The sequence below is a fragment of the Platichthys flesus genome, chromosome 13, assembly GCF_949316205.1.
Source record: "Platichthys flesus chromosome 13, fPlaFle2.1, whole genome shotgun sequence".
In the NCBI taxonomy this organism is placed as follows: Eukaryota; Metazoa; Chordata; class Actinopteri; order Pleuronectiformes; family Pleuronectidae; genus Platichthys; species Platichthys flesus.
Window position 1 is genome coordinate 20,937,230 of NC_084957.1, and position 18,269 is coordinate 20,955,498.

The 18,269-nt window shown below is 42.3% G+C and overlaps 2 protein-coding genes across 3 annotated transcripts in view; both read right to left on the bottom strand.

The window, feature by feature from the left end:
* The window catches only part of xpo4 (exportin 4), a 46,617-nt gene extending 45,818 nt beyond the window's left edge, over window positions 1–799 (bottom strand). Inside the window, exon 1 of the mRNA XM_062402602.1 lies at window positions 710–799. Within this exon, the coding sequence (XP_062258586.1) occupies window positions 710–799 (90 nt within the window). The remainder of the gene's footprint in view (window positions 1–709) is intronic.
* A 3,206-nt stretch (window positions 800–4,005) lies between these two features.
* The window catches only part of lats2 (large tumor suppressor kinase 2), a 33,472-nt gene continuing 19,208 nt past the window's right edge, over window positions 4,006–18,269 (bottom strand). For both annotated transcript variants that reach the window (XM_062402454.1, XM_062402455.1), the window contains 7 exons: window positions 14,330–14,462; window positions 12,615–14,212; window positions 11,227–11,454; window positions 10,755–11,109; window positions 9,870–10,052; window positions 8,992–9,098; window positions 4,006–8,798 (listed from right to left, as the gene is read on the bottom strand). In XM_062402454.1, coding sequence (XP_062258438.1) covers window positions 8,247–8,798; window positions 8,992–9,098; window positions 9,870–10,052; window positions 10,755–11,109; window positions 11,227–11,454; window positions 12,615–14,212; window positions 14,330–14,462 — 3,156 coding nt within the window. In that variant the 3' untranslated portion in view covers window positions 4,006–8,246. The remainder of the gene's footprint in view (window positions 8,799–8,991; window positions 9,099–9,869; window positions 10,053–10,754; window positions 11,110–11,226; window positions 11,455–12,614; window positions 14,213–14,329; window positions 14,463–18,269) is intronic.

Below are 18,269 nucleotides of genomic sequence, written 5' to 3' on the forward strand. Positions count from 1 at the left end.
ACCGGTGATCGAAATGACACCTGCGGACTCACAGGCGAAGGTGAAGCTGCTGTGTTGTTCACGTGTGAGCATCTCATGTTATAAACAGGCTCATTTCTCAGGGTTAAACTGTGCAACAAGCAGCTGAACGTCAGGGTTCGAGTCCCAGAACATGGCAAAGCAAAATGGCAGAAAGCAAGAGGAGGCTGTAGCTAGCTCCTGTCTGCAGCACACACACGGGCTCGTGCCACATGGCTTAGCTCCTGTAGCTGCTCGTGGAGGCTGGTGGACGAGGGAGAACCGGGGTGGAGAGGAGGAAGCGAACACATGGTAGAAACTGGGGGTTTTCAGGGGGACGAAGCTAAAGCTGAAGCCCAGGCTGCTTCCACTGTGAGCGGGGAAACTTCATGTGACACCTGAATGAGCCGAAGTTTCTGGAAACGTGGACCCGGTTATAAAGTGTCTAAACGCGGGGTCACACCATCAGGTGGAGGGTTAAGAGAGGAAAATGGTGGAGGAGGGGGGAAAATGTGGGATTCTCCTCTTTTTTTTGAGGAATAGTAGGAGTTTGGTTGGATTTTCTCCCCACTCGCACCCCATCGTTTCTCCGGTTGATAAAAAAGACAAGTGAACACATTTAACAACAAGCAGCTCCGGACCTAACCCGGGATAAAGTTAGTACCCATGTGGCTCCTCCACCGAGTCCTCACACTAACCAGCGGTTCCTCACCATTAAAACTTTGGCAGCGCTTTCCAGCTGTGTGATCACTTCTGGTGCACCGACCGCCGCCATCATCGTCCCTCTCCAATGACGCGCCATGCGCTCTGCATTGTGGGAGTGTAGCGCTGGTACCCGGTGGGGGGCACTGGAACACAGATTTAGAGAAGGGGGGCCCATTTGATTACGACCACAAAGTTTTGGGAACATATTGAAGCCAATGTTGCCAACTCCTCAGTAAGGAAAGTAGCTATTGGCTGTCCTAAAAGTAGCTAGATGTCGCTAAATTACGCCATCGACTAATTTGCATAATGTAATGGTCGCTATAGGACGTACAGAATGTGAGAAAAAATCACCCTAAATATGTTTAGAACTTAAAATAAGCTTTCTTCTACAGAGCGTATTACATTCACTTCCCCAATAAATTATTCTCTTTTTCTAGGATAATTATCTCGGAAATGCCCAAAAAAGTTAAATAAAAGTGAATGCAATACGCGTATTCTTCTGTTGATTCTTTTTTTTTTATCTTGCCATTGAAATAGGCCATCACTTCTCAAAATAACTTCATGATTTTAATGCTGTATCTAGACCCACATACATAAATCGATTTCGTCCTGTATTGCTAAATGTTAGAATATAAAATTTAATCAAAAGGCTTTTATGTGGGGTGGAACTTCTAGCTCTAGGTCCAACCCTCCTCATTTGATGTGCGCCACAGGATGATGTGCGCAGGACGTTGATGTGCACCGCAGGAAGCCACAGGATGAACTGCGCCGCAGGATGAAGTGCGCTGTATGATGATGTGCGCTGCAAGATGATGTGCGCCGCAGGATGATGTGTGCCGCAGGATGATGTGCGCTGCAGGATGATGTGCGCCGCAAGATGATGTGTGCCGCATGATGATGTGCGCCATAAGATGATGTGCACCGCAGGATGATGTGCACTGCAAGATGATCTATGATGTGCACCATAGGACGATGTGGGCCGCAGGATGAAGTGCACCGCACCATGTTGTCCCCTGCAGGATGAAGTGAGCCACAGGAAAATGTGCGCTGCACAATGATGTGCACTGCAGGACTATGTGAGCCGCAAGAGATGTGCGCCAATGTGCGCTGCGCTGCAGGATGATGTGCGCGCACGATGATGTGCAGTGATGATGTTCGCTGCAGGATGATGTGTGCCGCAAGATGATGTGCACCACAAGATGATGTGCGCCGCAGGATGAAGTGCGCTGCAGGAGGAATGATGTGCGGTGATGATGTGCGCAGCAGGATGATGTGCGCCACACCGCAGGATGATGATGTTTGCCTCACGATGATGTGCGCAGCAGGATTATGTGCGCCACAAGATGATGTGCGCTGCTGGATCAAGTGCGCCCCAGGATGATGTGCGCTGCACGATGATGTGAGCTGCAGGATGAAGTGCGCGGCAGGATGATGTGCGCGGCATGCAGGATGAAGCGCGAGTGTGTTTGTATGTGTGGCTTGGGGCGACTTACACACGAATAATGAATAAGGCTCAGTGTTGCCAACTCCTCAGTAAGGAAAGTAGCTATTGGCTGTACTAAAAGTCGCTAGATGGCGCTAAATGACGTCATTGCCTAATTTGCATAATGTAATGGTCGCTATAGGACGTACAGAAAGTGAGAAAAAAACCTAAATATGTTTAGAACTTAAAATAAGCGTTTTTCTACAGAAGCGTATAATATTCACTTCACAAAAAAATTATCCAGTTTTTCTGGGATAATTATCCCGGAAATTCCAAGACAAATGCCCCAAAAAATTGAAAACAAAAGTGAAAGCAATACGCTCCCGTATTCTTCTGTTGATTCTTTTTTTTTTCTTTTATCTTGCCATTGAAATAGGCCATCACTTCTCAAAATGACTTCACGACTTTAATGCTGTATCTAGACCCACATGCATAAATCAATTTTGTCAAATTTAATCAAAAGGCTGTTATGTGGGGTGGAACTTCTAGCTCTACGTCCAACCCTCCTCCCTTATCCGGGCTTGGGACCGGCAAAATGATCCAAAAGAGATACTCTGGCAGAGCAAGTTTTTTTTTTTTCTTCTTAAGTTTGGTTTAGTTTTCAGGGCCCTGAAAGCGTTCAGTTTCACCACGTTCCACACGAGAGATGTGGACTCGGCATCGATGAAGAAACTGATTTCAATGACTCATGTGAAGATACATTGACACTTACATCCCGCTCTGTAAGCCAGGGCAGGATCAGCGGTGGCTTTGCGCATGCGCGATTCATTTGCAGTCTGGAGGACGCGGAACGTGTCTCCTCTCTGCACTGACTGCAGCTGGGATTGCTGCGCAAGGCTGGGAGAAGTTGGCAACACTGATTGAGGCAAAAAATAAAATCTGAGCATCTTACAAGCACCGTAAGAAAGTTGAATACAAAAATATTAAGGGAAAACTAATGTTAATTAATGTTAATACGGGGTGCTGCCCCCCCAAAAAAGATCCTGGGGAAAAAGACCATATATAGGAATGTTAATCACAATTTAATGAGTGTACTGGAACAATGTGCCCTGTAGATCGTAAGCACCTGTGTAATTAAAGGGATAGTTCACAGAAAAATGAAAGTCACATCTTTTCTACACCACCACTATGCCGATGGAGGGGTAGGTGAAGTGTTTGAGTCCACAGAACCCTTCTGGAGTCTCAAGTGTAAACAGTGTTGTGCCAAATCCATTACAATTTAAGTAAATGGTGACAAATTAAAGTGTCCGTAAACCACAGACATTCAAATTCAACTCGCAGCTTTTCATTTACATCATGTTTGAGCCTTAATGTCCTCTGATATCCTCCTGCCTGGAGCCAATATATCATTCAAATTAAGTTGTAATTTAACGAGGACAAAAGGTCTTCATTTTAATATTTTGAGAAAGTTGTAATATTAAGAGAAAGTCAGAATGTCATTAGATTAAAGTATAAAGTTGTTATATGAGAAAAAGTCAAGAATACAAGTCTGTATCTAAAGAGTAAAATTGTAATATTAGAATACAATAAACATGTTTTAATGTGAAATGTCATATTACGATAATACTAATCATTTAATGAGAATAGAGTTGTAATTTAAAAGGATTAGGTTGTAATTTGACAAGCCACAATTTCAAAATACTAAAATCGTACAAAAAGTTATATTTCTGGGTGAAAGTAGCATGGAGAGCTTGTGGATGTTCCCCTCTTCTTCTCAACCGAATATTTTACTCACAAGTCTTTTTATTAGATAAAAAATTAGGAATATAGCTTCTTGGTCACCCTGTTCACACGTCAAATATAATTAAATAAAGCCAGAGTCCACATTGGTTAATTTAATTTATACATATATTTTACACACAAGGACTGTGAAAGCTTTTTTACAAATTCTCAGTTCATACATAAGTGTAAAAAAAAAGAGATAGCTGTCCACATTACATCATCTTTAATACTGTGTAGACATGGATGTTTTAACATTAGCACAATGGGGGGAAAAAAGATACAAAAAATATGTATATCTGTATAAATATAAATTCAAGAGTAACAGAATTGTATCATACATTAAGAAGCATCAAAAATGAGCAGAGGCTCCTTAGAGTAAAAATACAAAATGAAAAAGATACAAGTGAAGAAATCAAGTCAGTTGAAGATTGTCAGTCATCACTCTTTAACCTTAAAAAAACACATCCAGGAAACACCTCACACACTTTGTGGCACTCACACACTCTGCACAGAGTCATTATAAAGCTATTTGTTCATGCAGCAGTCTGTCCATGTCAACGAGAGGTTTAGAGAAGTGGAAGGACGTCTGGACCGGATCACAGAAACAACTGGATCGGGAAGAGTGAGAGAGCAACGTCTGCCTGCTTTAACAGTCACAGTGATGGTGCCATCGAGCAAGGCACCTCATGCACAAGTGATGGATCTGCAGAAGACTGTGGTTCAGGTCAGCAGCTCACAGGAAACACTGGCTGTGTTTACAGACACTTTCACATTTGAAAAAATTCTTTCAGTCCACAAAACTTTAATTTAAACAATCCACTACAAATAAAAGCATCCCGAAGCTGTATATTGTAACTGTAAGTAAACAGTCACTGTAAACACAATTTTTATGGTGTTTTCATGTCATCCCAGGAAAAAAAGTCTCTTTCAGATAGGTCGTTTCAGTCTTTGATAGCAGTAGCTTTAATTTATTGCTTTGTCCAAAACCTGGTGGAACAATAGGACACGGGCCAAGAAAAAACACACCAAAATTTTGCGCACATCTGAAAAAGATACGGATCCGGGAATATTTTTTTCATCAAATTATGTACAATTTTGAGATGAGGACTTATTGACATTCTCACCAATTTCCCAGGGCACCATTTAGGAAACTTGATTAAATCAATTTTAAAAAATTTTTTAATCGAATTATAAATTTGCCCATATTTTGAGGACTTATATCCGATTGTGTGCAATTTGGTTTACGGTACGATCAAAATTAAGGGGATTGTTGGCAGATGTATTAGCTCTACTTGGAGCAATTCTAACTCTACTTGATGTAAATTGCTGACCAAAATAACAATAATATTTGTGTATGTAAACAAAGCCAGTGAGAACTTGGAACCGAATTTACTCAGTTTCCCCACATCAACAGTAATAACAGATGTCTGTGAAGAAGAGATCGTAGAGAAGGAAATCTTTTAAAGATTGTGCTGCTCACTTTAGAACACATGGCACATTTACATAAAAAAGCTAAAATTTCAATACATTGTCAAGCAAAAATAATAATAAAAAAAACCAATCTGTAACAAATCTTATCCACACATTTTTCATCATTCAACCAGTTCTGAATCAGATAATCACTGGACAAGTTTTGACTTCTTAAGCGTTTGCCATCAAGTCAAATTCACAATACTGTTGGAACGGCTGGGTATTAATGAAGCGCACAGCTCAGTTCAAAGAGAGCGGTCACCGTTTACTGATTGTCAATAAGCATGAAAGTGTAGGATGATGCGTCATCTGCTGAGTGATACAGAACATGGATTCATTCTGTAGTAGAAGTACAGAGTTAAAAATCACTCAAACGTTGTGGTAATTTCGGATAAATAAAGAAAATGTACCAAATACCAACTCTTAACTGAAGTTTAACCATTTGTTTGTAAAATATAGAAAGCAATTCATTCTTATTTTACTATTACATTTCCTAAAGCCAACCTGCCTCGCTCCTCTAACTTTTATCGTCTCTTTCTGAACCGTGAAACCTTTTCCACGCTCCTCTATCCTGCGTTCAGGACCAGCCCGGCCGCAGGAGGCAAAGCGAGCAAAGGTTCAGCAAACACTGATCATCGTCGTCGTCTCCTGCTGTCACTGGGCGCGACACACACTCCAACATTCACTTAGAAAAGGCACATAGCTCGATACTTTCAAAACCCAGGCACACATGGCAACTGAGCCAACACTTCTTTTAAAAGGAAAAAAACAGGTACACATGTTATAGCAATTATAATAATAATGTAAATAATATTAACCACATTAATAAGCAGCATGATGTAACTGAAAAGGAAAATATATATAAACCAATATATTTGTACATTTCAGTACTAAAAGCTAAAAAAAAAAAAAAAAAGATAGTAAGTGTTTAGAAAACTATATATAATGTATTTTTTTTGTATTGCACATAGTCAAACTATCACATGTTTGGCTGTTGAAAGAATGCGTCGCTTTGTATTTTGACTGCCTCCAGAGATCCGATGAGGCTGGTTAAGTTAAAATGCAACAGTGGGGCTGATCTTTCAAAAATTGCTGTAAAAGTGTAAATCTTGGTCAATCTGAGTGTATGTGTGTGTTTGTACTTCTCAGTCAGAGACCTGAGCTGATGTTTCAAGCCTTTGTGAATCAGTCTTTAAAACAAAGCATGAGAAACGGTTGCGCTAACGCGTGAAATAATCTGTCCCCCTCATAAACAAGACGGATCATATGAACAAAAATGTGTATTTTTCATCTGATTTACAAGCAGAAATGAACTGCATGTGAGGCTGAAAGTTAAATTTATGGTTTAAATAAGTCTTGGATCCGACTGGAAATCAAATATGGCTGTAGAGCCCAAAGCAAACTCTACAGACTCTCTTTGCGTCTGTGTAAGTTGTCGATTTTTGCTGGAGGTAACATTTGAAATGGTCAGTCCAGACAGAGAGTCAGTAACAGGAAGTATTTCACACTAACGAGGATATTTGTAACAGCATCCTCTGAGGGAAGGAGTATCTGGCTCCATCTATAGGACAAAACATTAACGACAGTTGGCACAAAATGAGGCAGCTGTGGATGTAGAGGACAGAACAACCAAAAACTATTTGGTTGTTTCAATTCTAAAGAGTGTTTCAAAAAATAAGTTTTCTCAGAGTGTCCATCGCTGCAGCTCCTCTCTCAGCCTCTGTCTCAAACACTTAGTTTTAGCTATTATCCCTTTCAGGCCTCCTTCCTAAAAAGCCCAGTCTGATTGGGCACTTGAGCCACTCTGTTGTGATTGGTCAACTATTTCCATCACAACAATTCCAATACTACTCATGTCACATGATGCCGAAGTATCAGCCGGACATCTGATGAGGCGTTTAAGGACCTTCAGGAGCAGTGTTCTCTGTGGGGGAGAGGAGCTCCCTTTACTGCAGACTTTGGGCTTTTTGGCTTTGCAGCACCTTTACATATAACACACTACATGAAAGAAACACTGAAAAAAGCATTGAATGTCTCCTTTAAATTTCATGTCACAAAAAGGTAGAAATTTAAGACAAAGGCACAGAAATATATAAAAAAAAAAAAAAAAAGTCAATGTCGATTCTCATTCACGCCAAAAACAACTGTTTTCTTTCTGGTCTAAGACTACTTCTGAGAGAAGAGGCAATCTTTCTGCAGAGAGCCGTGCACTTTCATCCTCTGTGACCCGAACACGACCTGTACTGAATAAGTGTGGGTGCGTGCACGCATGCATTTTGTAGCTTATTTTGCAGCAGCTGTGAAAGAGGTGTGTCGCTAGTCCCCTACCCCACCCTCTCCCCCTCTTCCCCCGTGCACGATCAACAAGTAAACTAGTTCCACTCTTCACATTGCCGTAAAAAGCAGCTAAGGTAGAACAGGAAGTAATTTCCCGTGTCAGATAATCACCATCGAGGTGTTTTGATGGTCCGTAAGACCAAGGGTGGAAGGAATGGGAGAAGAAACTGCTGGAAGAACCAGAAGCAGTCCTCTAACTAGAACCATTGGATCCAGACATCCTTACGTTCCCATGGATCTCAGTGCAACCTGACCAGTCTGAGTCTTGCTCTGCAAACCGCATTCGCTTCACCCTAGATGCAGTCAGTAACGTGCTGAATGTTGTCTCTTGGTCCCGGATCAGGGGAGTCTTGTTTTTGAAGTCAGGGTGGAGGCATTATAGATTCCACAAGGTGGCAATGTTCCTGCTACCTCAAGTTAACAATCACACATGCCAGATATGTCTAAACACACACAGACACATAAACAGAAAGAGAGAGGTGGAGGGCTACAAGCTCAATGATGAACATTAGTAAGAGTTCAGTCTGCAGCTCTACACGTACACTGGCTCACATCCCTCTCCCTGCTCTTCTCCATCCTCTTCATCTTCTTCTTCGTCATCCTCCTCGTCTTGTTCCGCCTCCTCCCCCATGCCACTGGTTCCGGTGATGCTCGACGTCATCTCGCTGGCCTCAAGCGGCTTGGGGTAGCGGAAAGGGCAGCCGTTGTCATCAAAGAACCTGCGGAAGGTGAATTCATAGAAGGCGTGCTCTGGGTGCTTGCCATTTGGGGAGAAGAGAATATCCAAAGCCCGGGTGCTGTCCCCGCTGTCACTCCATGCCCCGGGGCCGCCCTCCTCCTCCACAGGGTCAAAGTTGGACGTGTCCATTGGGTGGGCGATCTTGGGCCGGTAGGGGGCCGGCTGCTGCCGTTGATTGCTGGAGAAGTCCATCTGGGTGAAGAAGGGGTGGGACTTGATTTCGCCGGCTCCATTGGAGCCCAGTCGATCCTCTGCAGAGCAGCAGAGGCGAGCGATTATGTCGACAGACTCTGGGCTAAGTTTGACCTGTGCAGGCACCTGCAGCGTGCTCTCCCAGTTTATGACCTATGGAAGGGAGAGACATGAGATTACTATAGCTACCTCCATGTCAAATGAAGGTTTGTATAACCAGTATTTCACTTGAGGTTGACAGTTTGCCTGCTGCACCTGAACGGACACCAGGCGGACATTCACTCATCCGCTGGTCAATGATTTTCATTGTAAATCAAAACTGGGGATATTTGTCTTCTTCACTGACCTTAATCTGGGTCTCGGTGGGTGTGGAAGCCAGGAAGGGCGGCTGTCCCACCAGCATCTCAAACAGGATAACGCCGACGCTCCACCAGTCACATAGCTGGGTGTAGCCTGCACACAATGCCAAATATCAAATGTATCTATAAGTCTGCTCACTTTACATAGACACCACAATCAGCTATTATAAGTATCTGTTCGGACACATGCTGTGATTTCAGCACATTCATTTGAAATCAAACTCTAACTGAGGGTGTTCACACATTGATGCTGGATCCACATTGTAGAAGCCTTTTTATACCCAATTCTATAGTTTTGGAACTGTAGGTCTAAATTTTTTACTGGGTTTAATCAAATATAGTTATTGTATTATGCTTAAAATATTTTCAGACGACTGTGCATACAGAAATTAAGTATCGTATATGCAAGGGTCATTTTTTGTTAACATAATCCCTCATTATAGTAAACATTGAATTGCCCTAATCCGAGAATAAAGTTTTCACTAACCCTGAAGATAAAGTTGGAAACAAAAATAAGTTTAAAATATAAACAAACATTTAGATATACATACTTTATACATAAGACATACAATCTTAAAATCGTCAGTAGACAAATGCAAAGACTGAAATTAATTTGCATTTTGTTCATGACTATGTATATTTTGAATTCTTCAGCCTCTGGTCCATTTTAAAAGGAGTTGTCACATGTCCTCCACGTGAATGTGACTCAAAGCAGTAGCATCTGACCCCTTAAATCTGGATAAAATTTGGTTAAATATTCACAAAATAAAAAGGTTTTTCAGTTGTCAGATACATATCTGTATTATTGTTAGTATTATTATTTAGGTCACTGTCTCCATTGAGTATCCGTCTTATTGTTACCCACCTTTGCGCAGCAGCACCTCAGGTGCTATGTAGTTAGGTGTTCCGACCAGGGAGTGAGCAAGGCAGCGCTGGTGCTGCCTGTTGGCGCGTTGCTCGAGTGTCATCAGCCGATCACCACAGCGACAGTTGGACACGTCATCCCAGAAGTCACTGGGCTCCATGCTGTCCTGTCTGATGTGACTTCCTGAAGACAGAAGAAGAGTAACAATGTCGTCAGACTCCACACACAGAAAATACACAGGCTTCTTTCTTCTCCTTCATCATGCTGTATGCTTTTGATGATATCTTTATGTTTCGTTAAATGCAGTGAAAACAACATAATGACGTGCAGTCACGTCATTATGTTGTTTTAATATTTCTCACATGTTTCTGTATTTAGAAAAACTTTGGATCAATATGTCTTATGTACATTTTTTGCAAAAAAACATGTTACATTTCTGTATTTGACAAACTAATATCCTTTGATATAAAAATATTAAATATATTATTGTGGACGTGGGCTGGGAGAGCACCTTCACCAAAGAGGATCAATCAGCACAGGTGAAAGCTTTTGGCAGATCCTCACCAGTAAAAGGCAGCGTCTGAGCTGCCTTGGAGGGACACCGAGAACGGACACTGAGGAGAGACACTCCCACAGGAGAGACTGAGCTCAAAAGCTGAAGTTTAAGTTGAGGTTCATTTTGTGTTGAGATTAATAAAAGATGTTGCAAAGCACCAGAAGTGTCTCTGGCTCTGTGTGGGAGAGCCTGTGGCATGGTCAACTGCCATATATACTATAATACTATTTTATTTCCTGATGCTTTTGTGGCTTTTTTGTGTATGTGCATAATAAGATATTTAAGTCATTTAGTAAGAACATCAAAAGCACAATAATGAAGTGTCTCACCTTTCTGGTAGTACTTGGAGTTGTGTGTCCAGCGGAAGCCTGTGCACAGGCCGAAGTCTGTCAGCTTAATGTGGCCGTCCAGGTCGATGAGGATGTTGTCGGGCTTGATGTCGCGGTGGATGAAGCCCATCTTATGGACACTCTCAATGGCCAGCGTCAACTCCGCCACGTAGAAGCGTGCAAGAGGTTCGGGGAAGACGCCCATCCGGATGAGCAGGCTCATCATGTCTCCTCCGGGGATGTAGTCCATGACAAAGTACAGGCTGTCCCGGTCCTGGAAGGAGTAGTAGAGACGCACCACCCACTCGTTGTCTGCCTCCGCTAAGATGTCCCGCTCCGCTTTCACGTGAGCCACCTGCATCAGAGGAAGTAATTTAAATTATATATTTAACAAGTTGTTACCAGCAGTTTGCAATAACTTAAATGATATTCAAAAGGCACATTATTAGTGTATAAAAAACAATTTAATCACCTGGTTGCGGTTGAGGACGTCTTTCTTGCGAAGTGTTTTCATGGCATAAAGGGCACACGTGTCTACTTTACGCGTCAGACACACTTCACCAAAGGCGCCGATGCCCAGCGTCTTGATTTTGACAAACATGGACTTGTCCATTTTGGCTCGGCGTAGCCTGTTGTAGTTGGACTCTTTCTGGTTCAGCATCTTCCTCATCTGTTCCTGCTCCGCTTCTGACAGTCCGGCCTGGACAAAGATGGTGAAAATTAATTTCATATTTATGATAAGTAACGTCCTCGGAATGCAGCATGAGCCCAACCAAGCACACCCTGACCTTTGTGGTCAGATTTAACCGGTTGTGTTATTGGACTGTCTGGGTCTGGCTGTGGTATTTTTTCTCCTCTAAAGAATGTCTTTCAGTCACTTTGAAGTAGGTCAGAAGGGCAGAGGCCAAAGTCATGATTTAGGACAAGCTCATGCAAACACTAATGTGAACTCACTGACTCCTGACACCAAGACAAAGGTTTTGTTGTCCATCACAAAAAGGCCGGAGGGAGAAGTTTCTGGGCGGCAGCGTCTTGGACATCACTGCTCCAAACAACACATAATCTTTCTCATCTCAATTGCTATAAGTTGCTCAAGAGCTCTTCCACTGGGTTTTTAGCCTTTTAACTACGTATGGCTTTTTAACTACTTCTGACCATTTTCCAAATAGTTTCTGTATTGCTTCTCAACCTGGAGAGAGATATATTTCATTTTCTTTCAAAATGAACTTCCAGAGTCTCAATGCTTGCTTAAAAAAAAAGTCACAGTGAATCATTTCCTGCCATTATAAGTTTTCTGTCATTTAGTTCAGGATGTTCACCTAATAGTTTGAACTTGGCTGTTTTATGAAATAAATAAAATGTTGCTGCTTACAAAATAACTGCTACAGTACACATTTTCTACTATAACAGATCTAAAGCATGTTGTAAACCTCTTTAAGTAGATTTTTATATTTTACAGAAGCCTGGATTTGATCAAATTAGCCTGAACACCTATTGAGTATTTTAAAAAACTGTCTGCATTTTGTCATCAATGGGCTAAAACAAGCAAAACCACTGAAGAATTTCAGTGAATCCAAATGTCAAGGTTATTTAAGGAGCTACATAAAAATGGGGAAAGTGATGTAAATTATAAGTTATATATTGCAGCATCCCAAAGCAATATTTTCATCTTTTAATATCTAAATTCTTTCTGACATTCAAAAAATTTACTATGCTATTGTGTGCTTCTATGTGGCACAAAACATTTTCATTAATAACAATGAGGCTTTGACTTTTACCTGTGTGTGTGATTCAGGTTATTCAGCATTCTGACTTAGTAACATCAAGGAGTTAATGAGCAGCTGTAAAATATAGTTTTACCTTCGACATCTCTTGCTCCAGTTGCAGCCTGCGGTTAAGTTTCTGCTGGTGGGTCTTCATCACGTTCTCTATGTGCTGCTCCATGTAGAACTTGAATGCAAAAGGTGAGTAGGTCTTGATACGCGATTCCCTCTTCTCCTCGTCACGGCCGTTCTTCCTCACTGGAACAGGTGACGTCTGGATCTGTTTCTTGTCTTTCACAGGTTTTTCTCCCTTGCCCATCTTTGTCTTCTCTTTGACCTGCTGGCTCTCTTCTCCCTTTCCACTCCCTCCACTGCCGTTGTGTGTGCTTCTGGCTGCAGGGTTACAGTGGTCCTGAGCTCCGCACATTGCTCCGTCCGGGGCCCCTTGTTCACCAGCTGTGTTAGACATGAGCAGACTTTTGGGGTAAGGTGGTGGTGGGCAGCGTGACTCCTGAGCAGGCTCAAGTGGGTAAGTCTCCTCCGGCATGTAGGCCAGAGAATCTGATGCATCCTGGCCCTGAGCCGTCATCCAGCCTGGGTGACACGGTCCCACCGCTGTCTTGGGCTCTGGTCTCATCACACGGATGCTCTTGACGGGCTGTTGAATAGGTGGGGATGTTACAGCTGTGATGGTGTTTGGTAGGCCCAAGGAGGGGTCTTGTTTTCCAGCTGCAGGAGGTGCAGCCATCGCAGGCCTGACAACGTTGGGTCCTGCAGAGCGACTGTTGAAAGAGTTGGTTCTACTGGGGACACGCACTTCCCCCCTAAATGGGCCCTGGGGCTGGGGTTGCCTGGCTGGAGGGGCCCCTTCGGGCCCTGGGGGCCCTGCCCAGTGGTGCTCATACAGGTCCAGGTTGAGGCTGGCTCTGGACGGTGTCATCAAGCTTTGCGGCAGATCTGAGAAGTCAGGGCCCATGGCTGCCACTCCACCTGGAGACCTGGACATCATGTGAACTTGGTGGGAGGTGGGGCTTGCCTGTCGGGGGTGGGAATGAGGAGGCAAGTACAGGTTAGCGGGGTATCCTCCCCCTCCTCCTCCCCCAGGTCCATTTTGACCCATGGCCCCTTTTCCCTGCATGTTGACATAGTTGTCTTGGGGCACCATGGAGGGCGGTGCCATCTTGTTCTGGAAGGAGGGGGTCCTCTTAACGCCATAGCTTGCAGGCTCCATCATGTGAGGCCTTGCATGACCATAGTCGTAGTGTGGACCTGAAACAGGGCCACCTGTTTGCTGTGGCTGGAGTTGCAATGGTTGACCAGGAACATTGTAGCTCATCATTGGACAGTGCTGCTCCATACTCCCAGGGTAGCCTTTCTGTTGGGCCCCTGGAGGGTACATGGTGTTGGCTGGGTTGTTTTGGGAGGCCATCACTGGTGGATAGGTGCCCATACTGGGAGGCCTACCCATCGGATTTCCCATGACAGAGCCCTGTGCTGCACCAGGTTGGGGCATCATGTAGTTCATCACAGGGGGCGCGCTCATGTAGGGTCTGGGCATCTCACCCTCGGGACCATATCCTCCTGCCCCCTCATACATGGTAGCCCCCATCTGATGATATGAAGGCATCACAGCTGCTTCTCCTGAAGCTTCCATCGCAGGCCGGTGGTCCATAGCGTTTGGCATGCCGGCTTTTCCTGTAAGGAAAATAAATATCACTAAAATAAAACAGAAACTACATCTTAACTGTGTGGTTAAAAGTCAATTATAAGCACATACAGCGAGTTAATGTTATTAAGAAGACGTATTTTTACCTGGTGAAGTCTGCTTGATGACACGGACTATGAGCTCAGTGCGAGGATCAAGGTAACCCATTTTGCTGATGTACTCCAAGGCTGCTTCGATGTTCCTGCTTCCTGTTTGCTTCAATGCCCGCATCGCCATCTCCTGCAAAGCACACATATACAAATAAAGAAAATTTGAGAAACCTGTTTACACCTTACTTAAATACTTTCTCCATTATCCACACTTTTTTCTCAAGTAAAGACACAATTTTCATGTAAAATGTCGTCTACACACAGCTGCACAAGATTTTGTATGCCAAACTATATGAATGGTGACTACTGGGAAAACCCGGACATTAAAAGACATTGAAACACACAAAAAAAACCATTGGAAAATCTTAATTGAGTATCTGCAATAATCGCACAAAAATACTAGTGCTGTCAGTTAAACGCGTTATTAACGGCATTAACGCAAACCCATTTAACGCCGTCAGTTTTTTTATCGCGAGATTAACGCAGAGCTGCCAACTCTCACTCTTTCGCCGTGTGACACACGCTTTTGCATGTTGGTTGTTGACTAAGTCATAATCATTTTTTAAAACATCATTGTTATCAGGCCGTCATGAAGTACAAGGAGCGGGCGAGTGTGTGTGTGTGTCTGTGTGTGTTGCGTGTGGTTCCAGATAGCGCACTATAGCCCCGCCCCCTTGCGCAGGGAGACACAGTTAGATCAGCGCTCGTTCACGTGAAGCAGCCTCTCAGTGACTCACTGCTTCTTAACTATGAAAACACAGAGTTTCTCTGGTTTAAGCTGATCAGCGCCTCAGCTTCTCGATCAGAGCAGAAGCTGCAGTTGGTTTCTATCGAGCTTCAGTATCTGTGTTCGCCTCCAGTCTGACCTGCTCTCGCTTTTTGTTTTAATATTTCGCCAACTAAAATATATATTTTTAAGCTACTAGGCTGCAGCTATAGGTTTTTATTTATTTCAAAATAGGGTACTTCTTATTTCATACATTTTCCACAAATATGGGGAGGACTCAAATAGCCCTAAACAGTTCTGTGTTTAATTTGTTTCAAAGTAGGCCGACACTTGCATGTGTATTTTGTTTGTTTGTTATTTTGTTGCTTGTCTGTTTGAGAGGCCTGACTGCTATGTTCACAGCAAACTTGAAAAAAAAGATAATATTAAGCCATGGTTTAACTGCACTATAAGCTGAGTCCTTGTTTACCTGAAATGTGCACTTTATAATTTTATTTTTTACTGCCCTGTTTGGCAATGTTGTTTTTCAATAAAATAAAACATTTCCATAAAGCAAGCCAATCCACTTTCCATGTTGATAGAGCATTAAAACCCCCAAAAACTGTATGAAGGGACATTAAGAATAGATACAAATTTGCGATTAATTTTGAGTTAACTATGACAAATGCGATTATTCGCGATTAAATATTTTAATCGTTTGACAGCACAAAAAATACATAAACAAAAACATAACATTGCTTGCAACACACGTACATGAAATGAGCTGAATCTGCTTAGAATGTGGGACCCAAATTAAAGAGAAACTTTCAAAACCACTGTGACCAAGTAGGTGGTCAAGCACCTGCATCTACCAAATGTGGGGTCACGTACCAGCGACTTCATGTGTCACAACAACACACACAAAACATATACCACAACAAATGAGGGCAAATGACAGATGGAAATGAAATGGGTCAAATGAGTGAGGGGAAAAGGGAACATGCAGTGTTTTTTTAATCATGATTTGTTTTGTGGTAAACATGTGATTTCAATTTCAAAACGCACCCAAAAAGTTAACCATGACAAATGGATATGGTAAAGCTAGGAAAGAACAAGTTTCTAAAATGCATTCAAATTAAACTCTTAGCCAGTGAAACTATTATGAAGCCACGTGATTATCAGTAATGGGTGTAATTATTTCATGTGAATGATTCAGTGGCTGCAGACTGTCAGCAGGGTGTGGCCCTGTGTGTACCTCAGACAGGCTTTATTAGAAATCAGTACACTTATACATTTTAGGTACAATACTGGAGTTTCTGTTTTAATTGATTTAACACTAATTACATCAATAGCCACCATATTCCAAAATATATTGAAATACATTTTTGCTTCTGCTCATTTGAGTATCATTCAAGAATCAACAGTCTCAAAAACCTACTTGTGCAGATATAGCGAATCACATTTCATCTTTACTTTCAGTCACAGTTACACTGTGTTACAGCTCCATCTAATGTAATCCAAAAATATCTTTATGTGGCTGCCATATCTTGTGTTAATCTAACTGGCTTCACACCCAAGTTATTAAGGTTGACCTGGCCTCGATATTAAAAAATTCAAGTGTTTTATTTGCATTTAAGTTAACTGTGTGTGGCCATAACTTCTCTTGAAGCTCTTCTCATCAAGTGGATGGCATCCTCCTCATACAATTCTGTATTTTATTTGCCATTCGGCTTGTCTCCCTCCTTCTCGTTCGCTCGTACCCACAGGTTGGGCATCTGGATCTCATCCCATGCCTGGCCAGTTGGCATCCCAACAGGTGATTCACTGTAAAAAGCCCACTGGTATGTAGGTCACCTATGTGAAAAATGTTGCTGCCCCAAAAAATTTGAAGGAGTAAACATGCAGGGCATTCCTTTCCTGTTTATGGCCCTTTTATTAAGTAATGGCAATCATTCCTTTGGTCCATGTTAATTTGAAAAGGGGGAGATGTTAGAAGCTTTTCAACTCGAGATTCAAGGGATAAAATAAATTCAGTTTGACTCCAAACAAGGTTATTTACATTGTTTTTTAGGGCTAAAAGTACACCAGAAGTGGCTAAGCTAATGGACGTTAGGATTTCTAACAGCCCCTGAATGCACCTTGTTGGAAGCTTATCAGCAGACATTTAGGTTTAAAACAATGTAAATGACGTTGATTCGAGTCGAAAATGAATGTTGGCGCTTCCAGACACTCGTATGACTCCACAGGAGCAGTATGAAGGCATGTTGTGCTTTTATTCTTCTAAAAGTTGCAGTGTGTAGAATTTAGTGACATGTGGTGAAGTGTCATCTTGCAGCCGAAAACCCCTCACCTCAAAAACTCAAAGGTGATTAGTTTGTCCACTTGTGAAAACATCACTAGGATTATTTTTATATAACATTTCTGTCAGTAGATCCTTTTCACCTTAGATAGTTCACTTATGCCATTAATCCTATTGGATTCTGCTCTGACAAAGTTTACCCCTGAGACTCCTGAGTGTTTTGTGGACTCAAACACTTCACCCACCCTTCCATCGGCAGAGTGGTGAGAAGATAAGTGAATTTTCATTTTTGGATGAACTATCCCTTTAAGACACAGTGAGCAATTGTATTTCTGATTTATAGTTTTAAATGTTTGGCATTATATCAGGTTAATAAAAAACACAGACAAACTAAAGCCTAGACGACAGTTTCAGAGACTCAAACGATAACAAAGCGTCTTTTGGCTGCAGCAGTGCTACAGAATATAAATAGGTAATTGTAGTGAGAGCATAGATAGTTGCCTGCTGTGTTGCACAAGGACAGGCTAACAGTGTTTTATACAGTTTATATTATAATTTATTATCATGATCAGTATTACGTTTACGGGGGAGAGCGTGGCCTAGGGGATAGAGCGGGTGCTCTGCAACAAGAAGGTTGCCGGTTCGAATCCCACGCTGTCCCATCTACATGCCTAAGTGTCCTTGGCAAGATACTGAACCCCTAAATGGCCCCTCAAAAATGTTGAGTGTTCTTAAAATGTAAGTCGCTTTGGATAAAAGCGTCAGCTAAATGACATGTAATGTAATGTAATGTAATGTTTATTTGTTTGTTTGTCTACATTTCTTCCTATGGGGTTGGATTTATGCATTTTTATTTATTATAGATTTAAGGGGGAGAATATTTCAATAATGCTTTTACAAGAATTCCTAACTTTATTGCAGAGTGAAACAAA